General features: G+C 45.2%; 1 protein-coding gene across 1 annotated transcript; it reads right to left on the bottom strand.

Moving 5' to 3' along the window:
• Window positions 1–5,505: 5,505 nt before the first annotated feature.
• LOC4329725 (ent-isokaurene C2/C3-hydroxylase-like) lies at window positions 5,506–8,637 on the bottom strand. Its single transcript, NM_001416687.1, has 2 exons — window positions 7,661–8,637; window positions 5,506–6,335 (listed from the first exon to the last, which is right to left on the bottom strand). Exons 1-2 carry the CDS (start codon window positions 8,582–8,584, stop codon window positions 5,712–5,714), a joined length of 1,548 nt encoding a protein of 515 aa, NP_001403616.1. The 5' UTR covers window positions 8,585–8,637; the 3' UTR covers window positions 5,506–5,711.
• Window positions 8,638–16,545: the final 7,908 nt, after the last annotated feature.

Below are 16,545 nucleotides of genomic sequence, written 5' to 3'. Positions count from 1 at the left end.
CCGTTTCTCCCTCTCTCCCGTAGAAGCTCCCCCACCGGCGCCGATTTCCCGCCGCCGCCGTTCGAAATCCGGCCGCGCCCTCGCATCCGCGCGCGCGCGCTCGTGCGTGGCCGACCGCCCGGTTGCCGCCGCGTCAGCCCTGACGCCGCCTGTCCCCGCGCCTGCGCCGCGCAGCCGCCCGGCCCCGCTCGCCTTTAGCCGTCATCGCCGCTGTCATCGCTCGGCCCCGATGCCTCCATGCCGCATCCTTCCAAAACCAAGAGACAGAGCTCGTGCTCCTCTCCGTCGTTCTCTCTCCCTCCTTCCTCCTTCCTCCCAAAGTGGCAAGGAAGCCAAGCTCCTTTCTCCCTCCCCTTTTTGCTTTTTCCCCGATCGGCGTCACGCCCGTGACCGCCTCTGCCGCCGCTTGGCCGCTAGCTCCGAGCACGACCGCCAGCTGCCGCCTTGACCGCCCTAAGGTCGGTTTGAACCGACCTCCCGCGCGAACCGACCTCGTCTCCACTATAAAGCCGAGTCCCTCCTCTCAAATCCCTCCCACTTCAGTCTCCACCGCTGCAGTGCCATCGCCGCCTTGCTGTCGCCGTCCTTGCCTTCCTCCGCCCTCGCGTGTGCCGGGAAGCCGGCGTGCGCGCGGAGCCGAAGAGGGCTCCGGCCACCCTTCTTCTTCCCCTTCCCCGGCCCGACGACGGGGAACTCGCTTCCGCGCCGTTGGCTGCTCGTCACCGCGCCGTCTCGGCTCGGTAGTGCCTCCCTCCGTTCTCCCTTCTCGCTTGCCCTCTCCCTCCTTTAGCTCGCGCGGTAGCTCGGTAGTCCTCCCGAACGCGCGTAGACAAAGCCCCTAGCCTCGCCACCACCCGCCATAGGCTTGCCACCATCGCCGCTCGCTCCCGGAGGCCGCCGCTCGTCGCCAGATCTCCACGGCGTCGCTCTGCCCCATCCGACGCCGGAGATGAACTCCTTGAACCCCGGAGATACTCCCACCACCTTGAATTTAATCCTTGTCGCCCCTCCGCCGTTTCCCCTTTTTCTCGCCGCCAGCGTGCGTCGCCGCAATCCGCCGCCTCCGGCCTCTTTCCGGCGAATCCAAGCCGTCGGCTCGCTTCCTCTCGTCCCTTCCCTCCTCCCCGGTGAGCTCCCTTTTTCCACTGAGGTCGTGCCTTGCTCCGGTGAACTCGGCCGCCGTCCGCCGTTCATTCCCGGCCTCCCCTTCTTCCTCCTCCCGTTGGCCCGCGTGGCAGCCACGTCGGAGCCACGTCGGCTGCGACCGGGTCAGCCGCCTCCTCCCTTCCCCACCTTCGCGCGCACGGTCCATGGTGCGCCAACCGGCTGCATGTGGGCCCGCTGCCATCCGATCCACCCGGCGCACCGCCCGCACACCGCACCCACCAAACCCTAGCACCGCACCCGCGTGCGCTCTCCCCACCGTGAACCTTGCTGCCGACATGTGGGCCCCACATGGGACCCCGCGAGGTGCACCCGGTCCACCGGACCGCTCCCTCCCCTTCCGTGCGCCCTAATGGGCCGCCTTTCCCGCGACCGCGCCGGCCCAAATGGCTTGGCCGAGCCTCCTTCGACCCTTGGGCCGCGCCCTTGCCGCCCGAAAAAGTCTAATATACATCCCTCCATCCTTTTCTTTTTAGGGATTTAATAAATCCTCTTACCTTTGTCCCATAAATCAATTCCTTCTTCCAAAATTCCATAAACCATTTCCTTTGGTCCCACATGGCAGTGACTGTCAATAATATTCTTGAGAATATTATTTCTGTAAAATTCCATAAACCATTTCTCCTATTCCAGAAACTCCAATTAAACTTCCAAAATTCATATCACCCGATTCGCAACTCCGATTGACTCCGTTCAACTTCCAGTAATTCCGTAAAATTGAGATCTATTTAATGGCACTACTAATTAGTCTAAATAGGATCTTTCTTTTGGTCTTTTGCTTAGGTTTTCAGTTGTTTGCGTATAGTTGCGGTTACCGGATTTTCGTCGATCGCGGGTTTTCTTGAAGATTCGTGAAGCTTCGTGAAGACTTTGAGCAAGGCAAGTCACCCTTTGATCAATTGCCCCTATAATTGAAAAGTCATTATTATTTTGTTTGCAACTTGCATTATTAGAATCACACACTTAACTTGCTTGGCCTCGGTTTGCGTGCCAAACCGACGGACCTACCCAGTAGTCGCACTAATTTCCGTAGGTTGTACTACCCTGATTCCTTGTCGCTCCACCCTTGTGGTACCTCGGTATTCGTGCTCTCTGAGCGCGTATACCAAATATCCCACATACACCGTTGCTTGTCGAAAACTTGGGAAATGGGTTTGTGAAGCCTTCAAAACCTGACATGTGGTGTCGGTGTGTTTGAAAATAAAATGAATTGTGAAAACTCGCGATGCGGGGGTTGTGCCTATGTGGCACTGTCCCGTATTCGCATATAAGGACCGATTCCTGTGGGAAACTCATCGAACATAATCAAAGTGCAACCACAAGGTGGAATGGGACACCCTGGCTAAGTAGCTAGTCGGTTCAGGGAAACCTCGCATGCCAATAGTTGGGAACGCCGGGGCGGGGTCGGTTGGAGCCAAACCGGGTTCCTGGTAATGCAAGAACGAGAAGCTTGCTGAATTACCGATCGAGGTGGTTGGAGTTTGATTTGGTGAACGCCTAAAATGGCCTATGTTTATGTGAGGATTTGATCCTTCTATGTGGCATGAGGTATCCCTGGGTCGGCTTGGGAAAGGCTTTGTCGCGAACCTCTGACACCGGCCAGTGTCTGGAGTAAGTTCGTGTCTTGTGGGTAAAGTGTACCCCTCTGCAGAGGTTAACTAACTGTTCGAACAGCCGTGCCCACGGTCATGGGCGGATGTGAGGTGGTTCCCCTTGCGTAGATTTGTTTGCCTGCGCTTTGTGAAAAGTTGTTGTGGTGTGGGAATCGTAACCAGAATCAGCCTATGTGGCAGATGGATGACCTGAGTGGTCAGAAACGAATCTGTGTGATTCGGGATGTCTGCGGGCATCATAGACTAGGCTTCCCGAGTGGAAGCGGTTTGTTGTGCTGCTGGGCAGCTGGACTCTGGGAGTCCGAGAAAATGAAAAAGGCTCTGGGAGCCGATTAATCAAGTGAAATGGCTCTGGAAGCCGAGAAGTAATGATCTGACCCGGGAGGTCGGTACATTACTAATTGAGCTGTTGAAAAACATCTCTTAAAGTCGAATCGAGACGCAAGTCTCTTTTTGCCCCAAACTTAGAAAGAAATAAATCACTTAGTGATTTCAAAATGTCTTCAAATAAAAGATTTGCAAAACAACCTTGCCTCTCTTCCAAGCTTGCATTAAACACCTAAATTCCCGTGACTTGCTGAGTACGAAAGTACTCACCCTTGCTCTATATAAATATATATATATAGTTCCTCCGCCCGAAGAGAAGATAAAGTGAAGTGAAGATTAGGGTTTCGTCCTGGTTCCCAGCCGTCGCCTGTGGTGTTGGGCGTTAGTTCGTTGGTTCCGCTGCTGCTGCTGTTGTTGGTGTTTCCTCGTCCGTGTCGTCGGTTGCATTCTCGGGTTGTTCTGAGCTGCAACCTAAGTTAAGGTAAATAAGTCCTCTATCTATTTTAAGGATTTGCAATGATTCATATTTGTCACCGTGGGTACCAGCACTATGTCCTGGGACTGGTACCGAGATCGCGGTTTCGTAGGAAGCGGTTCACGCCGTTTTCCCTACGACACGCTCCTGTCAGGTGCCGTTGTACAGCGGTATCAAATTGGGGTGTGACAATGCTTGTCCGATTCCTTTGCTGTGTGCATATGCATGGCAAATTCTGACTCTAAATCAACTTTCTATTTGTCCAACCTCACTGGAATGGTGTTGAAAATGAAATCATTCCTTCTATTCCAAATGTGCTAGCAAACCATAGCCAGAACCTCAATGAAGAAACTGTGTTGAAAGCTGTTATGAGCTGTGATGATCATATTCATAAATTCCATTAAGAGATTCCACTGGATACCAACATGTTGCCAACATTGTTGTGCAATTTGACAGGAGAAAAAGAGATGCATCATATTCTTATCGTGTGAACGATTACACATTACACATCTGCTTCCACCTTGGATATTAAACTTTTTCTTTTGCAGCATTTCTCTTGTGTTGAATCTGTCCTTGAGCATTAACCAAAGGAAAACTTTGAGCTTTAGAGTGCACTTACTTTTCCACGAAAACGACTGTTGTTTATTCTCTTTTTTCCTTCCCATAATGATGTTAGATGACTACTTTTTTCTTAGAACATGCAAGTCTACTCTAATTTCCACCTTGCTTGTTGGTTTTTCCAGAACCGAGCTGTGTGGCGGTCTAAATCCACCGGCAAGCTGCTCGATGCATTGAATTGGCATTTTTTTTGATTCATTGACTATAGGTGCCGGTTCTTAACTAATAACCGGCACCCGATGCTGGCTAGAAAACCGACACATATAGCAAGTTTCTAACCAGCAACTATGATGTTTCTGCAGTAGTGTTACACACAAATACTAGTGTGGATCTAGTCATCTGTATTGGACGGGAACCTTCATATGTGTCGATAAGCGGCTTGGTCACGGATTATTGGTCAGTGATGTGAAAACTCATTTGTGTCAGGCCGGTAGCCGTCACCGATAAGTGGTTCAAAATATATCATTTTGGTGTTCCTAACACTAGCACACTCACGAGCAGTCACAGGGCACAAGTTACATGTATTTTTTTGCACTAATTATATGTGTGCAGCTTTTAAGAATCGAACCCCTACCTCGAACTTTACCCGATCCCACCTTACCATCCCACCTCACACTCTCACACAGTCACACTCATAGGTAATACCTATCAAACAACTTATTCTTTTGATCTTTTTGATAAGAAAACCACAGCAGGGGAAATCCCCACTGTTAATATTTTATTAATATATGAAAGAAAAAATAAATTACAACATCAAAATCAAAATCTAGTTCTTGACTATATCCTGATCTCTCTCATTTAACCCAAACAACAGTAACAGGAAGTCTCTCTTAAGAAGATGCTTCCAAGAAGAAAAGGAAAATTGTTTGTTCTGAAAAATAAACTCATTTGTCTGTTTCTAGATATTCTTTTGATCTTTTTGAAGCAAATATCAATTCCAACATAAATATGGGTTCATAAACAATCTCAAATAAAAAACAACAACAACTACAAAGTTGTAGACTCCTTGAGAGTAATAATTTCCATATGTTTGACGCCATCCAATAATTTCATATAAAAAAGTTGTGATTCTTCTTGAAATAGGATTATTTATTTTTTTCAAAGGCGCACGGTTCAATTTCGATTGGTCTTTCTCTTAAGGACCATTTGTGAAAATCGATTTTCGCACAAGATGTTATGCCACAAGAACCCTTGCCATTATCATAATCTGATTTCGTTTTGTTTTAAGGAACCACAAACTTATTTCGTTGTACCAGCCTGTAGAGATGACACCGTACGTGGCCAGTGGCCTGCCTAGAAAAAAACATTATTAAAGTAGTGGTAGCATTACACACTGGAATGATACATCATGTATAACATGCAACATGAAAGTTTATACACAAATAGGCCAGTCTGCCCGAAAAAACAATTGTACATAGGATACATATAAACCCTTTTCTCCCAGCACGTTATTTTTTCAATAAACTACTATATATATGCGCTGTCTTTGAGGATGCATTCCATTAGGACGGATGTTACGCACTGCTTGGAGCAATATGAGTAATAGGGCATATATTTAGGGTAATGAGTTTAGCTGCAACCATTCCAGACGTCTCATGCATATCAAGGTCCTTAGGCGCCATTCCATTGGGTAGCTTCCAGTCAAAATGATAAAGAAGACTAGCTAATGGTAGCTCCAAGTTGGCCACCCCAAGGTTTATACCTGGACAAATTCTACGACCAGAGCCAAATGGAAGAAATTCGAAGTTATTCCCTTTATAATCTACACTATTATTTTCGAATCTCTCTGGTTTATACTCCTCAGGATCCTCCCAGTACCTGGAGTCTCTACATATCGCCCACATATTTACGAACACAGATGTTCCCTTTGGTATATCGTAGCCCATGACTTGGCTTGTCTCACGGCATTTACGAGGGTTCAACAACGGCGCTGGGGGATGGAGTCGCAAAGTCTCCTTAATCACCATCTTAAGGTAGCTCAACCCAACAATATCATCCTCCGTGATGGTGGTCTTCCCAGCAACAGCTTGTCTTACCTCAGCTTGTGCCTTTGCCATTATTCTTGGATTCCGCATGAGTTCCGCCAAGGTCCAAATCAGCACTGTCGGCGATGTCTCACTGGCCCCTGAAATCATGTCCTAAAAATGGTATTTGCTTTTCTCGTCAGTTGTATGACTTCTATCATATAAACTTGCACAATATGTAACTAAATTTACAGAACGCATTGACTTAAACTTCAGTGCTAATTTGCATGAAAGTTAGCGGATCTCTGTAGTAATGTTTATTTTTTTTTCTGAATTTGTAGGGTTAAACAAAAATAAATTTATTTTGTTGATAATCTATATGATATATTGAACTGATATTTTTAGGTGTTGAAAAATTACTTACAAAAAAGTAAAATATAAATAAATTACTTTATGAATAGTCATCCATGTCCTAGAATATATATATACGCACACACATATACATTATTCAAGTTTAGAACTTAGAAGACCAACAAATAAGAGAAAAAACTCATGCAGCTAATAAATACTCGCTCCGTTCATATATATGTAGCAACCTAATGCTAAATTAGAAGTTGTCTAGATACTACTCCCTCTGTTTTATATTATAAATCAAATTTGTTTTATATTATAAATCATTTGATTTTTTCTTAGTCAAACTTATTTTAGTTTAAAAAAGTTTATAGAAAATATACTAATATTTTCAGTACAAGTTAAACATATTATCAAAATATATTCAATGTTAAATTTAATAAGACTAATCTTATATCGTAGATGTTGCTAATTTTTTCTACAAACTTGATCAAACCTAAAAAATTTTGACTAATAAAAAAGTCAAACTTATAATATGAAACGGAGAGAATACTACTCTCTATTTCATATTTTAAGTCATTTTGACTTTTTTTTTAATTAAACTTCTTTAGGTTTAACTAAGTTTATAAAAAAATTAGCAACATCTGCAACATGAAATTAGTTTCGTTCAAATTAACATTTCATATATTTTGTCAATTTTGGTAATACACTCATTTTGTGTCGAAAATATTGCTGTTTTTTTCGATAAACTTGGTAAAAAAATTAACTAACAAAAAAGTCAAATGATTTATGATATTAAATGAAGGTAGTAATATATATTACTATATTTTGGGATAGATGGGGGAGTAACACTGTGCTAGTTTGTACTCCCTCCGTCAAAAAAAAAGAGACAAACCCTGGGTTTCCGTGTTCAACGTTTGACCGTCCGTCTTATTTGAAAAAATTATGAAAAAATTAAAAAGATAAGTCACGTATAAAGTATTAATCATATTTTAATCATCTAACAACAATGAAAATATTAATTATAAAAAAATTGCGTATAAAACGAACAGTCAAATCTTAAACACGAAAACTGAGGGTTTGTCTTTTTTTGGACGGAGGGAGTATATAAAGAGGAAATAGGTATATAGTGTGAGTGTGATACTTACAAACAGAAGCACGACTATGATTTCGTCGGTAACTGGGACCGGCGTGCCACCTTCCTTCTGCAGCCGAAGCAGGACGTCGAGGAAGCAGTCTTTCCCCGCCGCAGCCTCGCCGGCGCCGGCGGCGCTGTCGTCCATCAGCTGGTCCTTCCGTTCTTGGATGATCCGTCTTATGACGAGCTCCATCCTCTTGCGGCTGGCGAGGCCCTTGCGTGGCGCCACCGCCACCATCCGCGCGAGCTTGGACGACGGGAACAGGTCGGCGACGCTGAGCCACGTGATCTGCTTCTTGGCGACCTCGAGCGCGTCCAGGAACTCGTCGCGGTGGCTGCACCGGCCGCCGACGGAGCTCACCATCACGATGTCGTTGGCGAGCTTGCTGATCCTCTCGTTGAGGTTCACGCCAGCGTCGCCGCCCGCGCCCGCGTCGGCGGCCAGCTCACGCACGAGCCGCGCCACCTCGCGCTCGCGGACGCCCTGGAACGACCTCACCCGGGCGGCGGTGAGCAGCTCCTGCATGCAGATCTTGCGGAGGTGGCGCCACCGCTCGCTGTACGGCCCGAATATGACGTCGCGGCCGCCGAAGAAGACCTCCTCGGTGGTGGCGGTGAGGTGGCGGTCGGCGAACCTGAGGTCCTGGTGCTTCAGGACCTCCTCCGCCACCGCCGGCGACGACACGACCACCGCGGGGACCTCGCCCATCCACAGCTGCATGATGGGGCCGTGCTTCTCCGACAGCGCGCGCAACGAGCGGTGGGTCTGGGGGCTCTTCGTCATCACGAGGTGGTGGAGGCTGCCGATCAGCGGCAGCGTCCATGGCCCCGGGGGAAGGTTGAGCCTTGGCTTCATGGCAGATGATACCAGCTTGGAGAGGACGACGACGAACAGCGCTGATAGGCACAGATCCAGTATCAGCTTGTCCTCCATCTTAATTGATCGTCGGCGTTGAGTTTGCTTATCGATGTTTAGCTATTTATAGTAATACTTCCACCATTTTAAATAATAAGACACCCTTTTTCTAAAAAAAATTAAACTTCATGACTTTTGACTAATGATCATGCTAACCACATTTATACTAAATATTATGTATGCTACTCCCTCCGTTTTGAAATGTTTGACGTCGCTGACTTTTTAGCACATGTTTGACCGTTCGTCTTATTAAAAAAAATAAGTAATCATTAATTCTTTTCCTATCATTTAATTCATTGTTAAATATATTTTCATGTAGGCATATAATTTTACATATTTCACAAAAGTTTTTGAATAAGACGAACGGTCAAACATATGCTAAAAAGTTAACGGTGTCAAACATTTCGAAACGGAGGGAGTATATTACTTGATTTATATTTTGATGTACTTTATGTGTGTCACACCCTAAAAATTCAAAATATATAAATTGTTGTTTAATTGGAATTTTTAGAAATGATTTTTAAAAGCTTAGAAGAGAAGTTTATTTTTAATTAATAAATTCCAATATAAAATGGGGCCAGATAAAATTTCATTAAATACTTTGCTTAATTCTATAATTCCTAGATTTTTCTGGGATTTATTTGAGCTAAGGAAGTATTTTTAATAAATGGAATTGCATTTCATAAATAATTTAAATTGAAAAAAGTTTTAAAAAGTCTCTTTTGGCTTTGGGCCGAAAGTCGGCCCAAAACCCTTCTCTCTCTCCTCGGCCCAGTCCGCCGCCGCGCGCGCGCGCGTCCGCCCGCTGACAGGTGGGCCCCACCTGTCAGGGTCGTCGTCAACCTCCGGCCGCTGCCGCCCGAAACCCTAGTTTCGCGCCGCCGCCGTTCCTTTCTAAATCCGGCCGCTCCTTTCCTTCTCCGGCCGAATCAATAGAGGGGAAACAATCTCCGGGATCTCCTCCGCCTTTTCTCCTTTGGAAACATCGGCTAAATCGGCTTGGAAAGTGTTGGATTCGAGGTCGAATCGGATCGGCTTTTCTCTCTCCGAGCCCGACCTTTCCTTCTCGTCGCCGGTCGCCGTGGGCCTTCGCCGTCGCCCTCCAACCCCTTTAAAAGGACCCCCGAGCTCTCCTCTACCCGCCGCCACCCTCGCCTTCGCCTCTCGTCGTCCGTAGCGCCATAGCGCTGTGAGACCTAGCGCTGCCGTCGCCGCCGTCGCTCTAGCCGTGCACCGCCGCCGTTCTAGTCGTCGCCGTCGCTCGGGGAGGTCGTCATCGTGGTCGCCAAGTCGCCGCCGTCCTCGTCTGCCCCTTCGCCGCCGCCGAAGATCGTCGGAGCACCGTCGCCGCCGTCGACCCGATCTCCGCCGCCGCTTTGACCTCGTCGCCGTCGCCGTCCGTTGGTCTTCCGCCGCTCCTTTGGTCACCGGTGAGTTCACCGCGTCGCGCTCTACCCGTTGGTGTCTTCCGTTCGTGCCGAAGCACCGCCGTTCGCCGGCGAGCGTGCGCTGTCCGAGCCGCCGAGCCGCCGCCGCCGGTGGTGACGTCATCGCCGATGTCATCGTCCCCGTCTCCCGTGAGCCGGTCGTGGACCGATCGATCTCGGCCGTCCGTTTTGGATCAAGTCGATCTCGGCCGTCCGTTTTCGTGAGCCGTCGCCCGTGTGCCCGGTCCACCGAAACCCTAGCCGCTGACGCAATAAACCCCTTTTTCCTTTTCAAAAATAATTCATTATTGCGTCATAATTCAATTAAAATCTATATAAGTGTTTTAATCCGAATTAATCTTCAAAAATTCATAACTAATTCATCTTAGCTCGGATTTAGTTGGTTCAAGTCTCTAAATTTTTCTAAAATTGAGATCTACATGTTAAAAACATCCACATGTACTGTTCATGCTTGTTTATGTGCTGTTTTGGTGATTTTGCTTCTTTCTGTTTAGATTCCGACGTTTTCGGAGAGTCCGTTTTCGCAGGAGAAGAATTTGAAGAGTTCCAAGGCCAGCAAGGCAAGTCACACAGATCCCAAACAACCCTTTGAGCATGTTGATCCCGTTTAAAACTATTGTTTCTATTCAACTATTGCATTTATTTTCGAATGTCATTGGGTGGAATTAACCTATTGTTTGCTATAGCCCTTTTGTTCTTGATTACTTTATTCCTTGATACCTTGGGTTATTATAATTTGACTAGTTGAGCTTTATTTATATTGGTTCAACTAGATATTAGATATAACTGCTTAGCCCTGCTTAGAAACATTAGCACATTATTGGGATAACTTATGACTCACTATTATTTAATGATGGCTTAATGATAGTTCACGATGGTCAATCGTGATTGGTTAATTAATTAATGTGCCAACTAAAACCTGATAATGGTGGGTTGTGAGCACATGGTTTTGATGGTCGTGCTCATGACAATTAAGGACCGGTTCACGAGTTTCGGTTGTGAAACATTAACCGTGCTAACCACAAGCCAGCGTGGGCAACGGCTTTATCTTTTGTATAGCATGGTTCATTGCGGGGCACCAAACTGAGAAGTGGCGGAGATAAGCCCACGGGGGTCGCTGGGGAGTCCATGCCTTGTTTATAAGGGGGTGATTATGATCCAGGAAAGGTGCGCTGTAATGGATTGTGTTGTGCAAGGGGTATTGTCACAACTCCTTTCCGAGGTACCGTGGTGGTATTGAGGCACATGGTGACATGATGTGGGGTTGTGTCTTGTGGGTACAGTGGTATACCTCTGATCAGAGTAAAACTATTCGAATAGCCGTGCCCGCGGTTATGGGCGGGTCTAACAATGTCTTTCGTGATTAGTCTCACCCTTCTCACCATAATAGAAGATGCTATAACTGGTAATAATTTGATTAGCTCCTGGTTTGGAATGGTATATTCCTGGTTTGGAGATAGAACTGTGCAGCCGGGATGGTTGTTCAGAATGGTTGGGCCTATAGAACAGGGTATGTTGTATAGCGTTGGATTAATATTTTTTAATTATTACTTAACTGTTTTATTAAATTCTGAAATGTTTATTAAATGCTGTTTATGCAAATGAAACCCTACTATGCCATCCTTTGTTATCCTGTGCACTTGCATATTTGCTGCGTGGCTTGCTGAGTATGTCATATACTCACCTTGCAATCATTCATCAGAGGAAGAGTTCTACAATGATGCTGATGGTGTGGAGGATTAGGTGTAGCCTTGGTCAAGCTGCCTGTGGAGTGGAGCCGTATGCGCCGTTTATCTTATTTTCCGCTGCTTAGATTTTTATTGATTGAGAGGAACTATCTATCTCTGTAATGACATTTTATTCGCTTATTAATTAGAGTAATAATTGTACTCTATTATCAATTTGTTATTGTGTGCCTCGGCTGATTCCTGGACGAGGGTTCACACACATGTAAGCGTTTGGAATTTTGGATAGAAATTCCGGGCGTGACAATGTGATACTGATTTTTTATTTGTTAGAAATATGATATGAAATAAATTAATTATTGAAGTATAATTTGGTAGAGAGGGAGTATATCTAAAGCTGGTGGTGGATGCCGCCGGCCAGCTGATTCGCTATTAGATGACTCTACCGTATACTGACACGTGTTCCGACACGTGTTGTAGCGTGGAGCGGGAGTGAATAGGAAAATCTAGAAGAAGAAGAAAAAACACTGTACGCTGCCTCCTTGAAAAAAATGAAAGAAATATCCCACCACATGGCGCTGTCATGAGTTATTAACATGGCACTCGCACCCAACCAACCATTTCAAGAGAAAGAAAATGCAACAAAAATATTTTCTAGACTCCTGTACGGTACATGAAGAAAAGAGACAGAGAGATAGAGAGTGAGTACGAAAGATTAGGCCAGAGATCCTTGCACTGGCAGCCTGAGCTATAACTGCAGCCAGTGGCCGAGTGAGGATTATTTTCGAGTCATTTGGTCAGACCTGCACTATATACTTCTTTCGTTGTAAATTACTTGTCTTTTAAAATTGTTTGACATATTCTATAATTTGAAATAAAAAACTATAATATCCTTACAAAGTAATTTATGGATGAGAAAAGATGGGTCTGTGTGAAGGGGTAGAATTGGAAGAAATTTAAATAAGATGTGATCATTGGTGGAGAAATCATTTTTACTTCTGGTTAGTAACCCCTTTAGACTCCGGTTTCCAACCGGGACTTGAAATCCAGGACTAAAGATGCCTATCTTTAGTCCCGGTTAGTGTTACTTATTGGGATTAAAGAGAGGGTAGCGGTCCCAGTTGGTCCTTTTTCTTTTTTTTTCATTGTTTCTTTGGCCAGAGTTAATCCCTGAATTTTCTCCCGAATCAAGTGCCATGCATATCCCCAAATCAAACCCCAAATCCCCAAATCCCCAATTCAAAGTAACATCCCAAATCATTCACATCACAAATCTTAAGTTACTTATACACACAAATCAAATACATCACAAATCTTAAAAAAATACACACAATTCAAATACATCTCAGATCCATGCAATGAATTACAAAATTATACATCTCAGTGAATCACAAATTATCAAAAAAAAGGAGAAAGAACTCCAGCCGGCAGAGGAGAGGGCGCCCGGCTACCGCTGCCGCCACTCGCCACTCATCCCGTGCCTGCTACCGCCTGCCACGGCCGCCGCCGCCGCGGCCCCGCAGGCCGCCGGCCGCCGGATGGGAAGGGAGGAGGGGGAGGAGAGGGGAGGGGAGGATAGGATGAAGGGGAGGAGGGGGAGGAGGAGAGGGATCTGTGAAGAGGATAAGCGCGAGGGATTATATACTACGCATTGAATTTTAGTCCCGGTTGGTAATACCAACCGGTATTAAAGTGGTGATCTTTAGTCCCGGTTGGTGTCACCAACCGGAACTAAAGATCGTCGGCCCCCCTGACAGGCCACTGATAGGGGATGAACCGGGACTAAAGATCATAGAATGGCTGTGGGGTTTTCAACCGGGACTAAAGATCATTTTCAGACTCGGTTCTTTTTGGAACCAGAACTATTGTGGTTTTGGGCCGACCCAGCAAAGATCATTTCTCCATTAGTGAATTGATGGGATAAGTAGTACTTGGTAGTGACAAGTATTGTGAGAATAAATTTGAATGGTATGAAGACAACTAATTTGGGACGGAGAGAGTACAAACATTATGTTAGGAAGGGTTTACTCCCTCCGTCCCATAAAAAACCAATCTAGTATCGGATGCGACATATCCTAGTACTAAAATGAATACGTGCATATCTAATATCAACATAAAATCTTGATTAAGTGCTAGACCATCAACTAAGTAGTTGATGGATGGGAGGCATGGTGTTTTCTTTGCGAAAGAAAAAACTAGTTTTGGGGCTCTCTCTCGGGCATCTATTGTGAAGTCTTATCGTGGAACCATAAATCTAATGGGTAAGCCCTAATCGAAAGTTTAATTTGTCTCGAGGCAGTGAAACTCGGGAACTATGGGCCGAGGGTCATTCTCTGGCCAATTGGTGCCCAGTCGCGATGGCCAATCCCATCCTGAGGACCAAGAGACCAATAATGAGGGGGCAAGTACTTTAGTATGTTCCACTGAGGGTTTCCTTCAAGAGTTTCTTTTGAGGCGAATCATATTAAAGGTCTTGGCATGTATTCCATCCGAGACCGAGTACTTTCAGGTAACGCGGCGCATGGTAGACATGACAAGGAGGACGTGTCATGTGGGTAAAGTTGTATTACCTCTGATCAGAGTTAAAATCTATTCGAATAGCCACGCCCTTACTGGTGGGCATGCCTAGCAAAGTTACTTTAAGTAGGTCTCGACTTTCTAAAACTTGAGAGAATAGATTCATGATGGTTTTAAGTAGATTGTTTAACCTGGGTTGGTTGCGTGGCTCGCAAACTTATTAGCTATATAATTATGACTTGGATCGGGATCATGTTTTAAAAATAGCTTTAAACTTGTAAACTATGGCTTTCTGCAAAATGAACCATATTATGCCATTCCTTTGCTATGCCTATGCATTATTATTGTGCATATCCGGTATGGCTTGCTGGTACCGCGTGGTACTAATTCTTGCTCACCTCTACTTCAGAAAAGTTGTATGCTTTGGAGGAGAAGGCTTGGACTGCTAGCTCGACCGTCATCGAGGGCCTGTGGATGCTGCTTCCATAGACTTCCGCTATCTTTTTGTTTATCTTTGAATATAAGGGCATATGCTCACCCTTTTTTTTACTGGGACATATGCTCACCCTCTAATAAAGTACTATATTTACGCTTCTGCAAGTGTGGAACATATCCTATGAACAGAAGTTTCCCGGGCACGGAAAGCTTGTGTGCATTGGATATGTTCCCCTGCAAGTGTGGCTTGTAATACTACAATTTTGTTAGTGTACCCTGCCTTCCTGGGACGGGGATTAATACAATGAGCGTTTGATAAAATGATTGTATTTTATCGAGCGTGACACCATGTGAAGTGTACATAAGTGGTCCTAGATAACAGATGGGTTTGGTACATGTGGATACCACATCCAATACCTAGAAAACAGGTCTGATACTCATAGGTACCACGTTTGTGACACCTGTGAGTACCATATTGAATAGCAAGGTTTCAGGCCTAATACCCATAGATACCACATCTATTACCTAGGTACTAGGTCTGATACCTGTGGGTATCACATCAGTTATCTTGGTACCATGTCTCACACTCATGGGCACCTTGTCCAAAACCTATTAACCAAGTTTCATACCCCGTGGGTACCCTATCTGACACCTAATTACCAAGTATGATACCCATGAGCACCAACAAGTTTGATAAAAATAGGCACAATATCTTATATGTAATTACCTCAAAATATTGCTATCATCAGTAGTACTTGATAGGTATGACATTGATACTTGCAAGTATCACTACTAAAGATCAACCTATGGCTCAACTTAATTGGTCTGGTTAGCTTAGGTGCTACAAACGAAGGAGTTAAAACCTTCACTTGTATCACTATGCATGTCACATATAACACCACAGACACAACTGATATAGTCGTCAAGTACACTGTAAATATAAGGTCCGCAAACCAGGTACCATCATCTCTACCTCCCTCATGCTCAGTGGCCTATAGATATCCCACAAAACCAATCCCTCCTGCAAAGCGGCCAGATCTCGATCGGTGGAAGGGATAGCTATTTCAGTTTGTTATGTGCAACTATTAGACCAATATGAATGACATTGTATTTGATGTGTGATCCGATTGATGCAAATTACTGTACTCCTTTATATCTCATAACTTAAACTTTATTGTCCCACATGTCTTTTGTGGACCAAACCATCTCTCTGTTTTCCTAGATCCAGTCAACTAATTCTATTTTTTTTCTGGACCTATTGATCCTTAATTAGAATCTGAGATAGCCTGTTACACATGAGCCAAATCTCTCCTGGCAGTAGTCTCCCTTCGCTGCTAGATTAATCGCAGGGGCACTTGTGGTCCATCTCAGAATGCGTGGAAGCGGATATATTGATGAGCCCAGATGCCAGCTGCTAATTGGAAGTAGGAAGATGAGCATGACGGATGTGTGGGCCGGCCAAGTCACATGAAGTGATACTACCAACCAACTAGTCTATACAACAACAGTCTACAAGTTTGCCACCACGTCATTCTCAATTTTTTTTTCTTTTCTTTTTCTAATGTCATGCCCACACTTGTTATCTTTTCCTTTCCACATTACTAATCATGTGGACCCCACAATTGCATGGGCACGCGTATGTAGTTGGAGACAAATTAGTCACCAACTCATGCTCCTCCTCTCCTCTGATCTCCAGCGTAGCACTTTTGTCAGTATAGGTCTAAATAGATATGACACTGCTCAACTGAAAGGGTAAAAGGTGCCTGTTGGGAAACCCTAGTAGGTGCCGGTTTTCCCAACCGGCACAATGGAGGCGGCATTGATGATACTTGTAATAGGTGCCGGTTTTGACCTCAAAACCGGCACCTATATGGTTCTAAATTCTAATAGTGTC

This window comes from Oryza sativa, chromosome 2 (assembly GCF_034140825.1).
Source record: "Oryza sativa Japonica Group chromosome 2, ASM3414082v1".
Taxonomy (NCBI): Eukaryota; Viridiplantae; Streptophyta; class Magnoliopsida; order Poales; family Poaceae; genus Oryza; species Oryza sativa.
The sequence above is the reverse complement of the archived record's forward strand: the minus strand, read 5'-3'. Positions and strand labels throughout refer to the sequence as shown.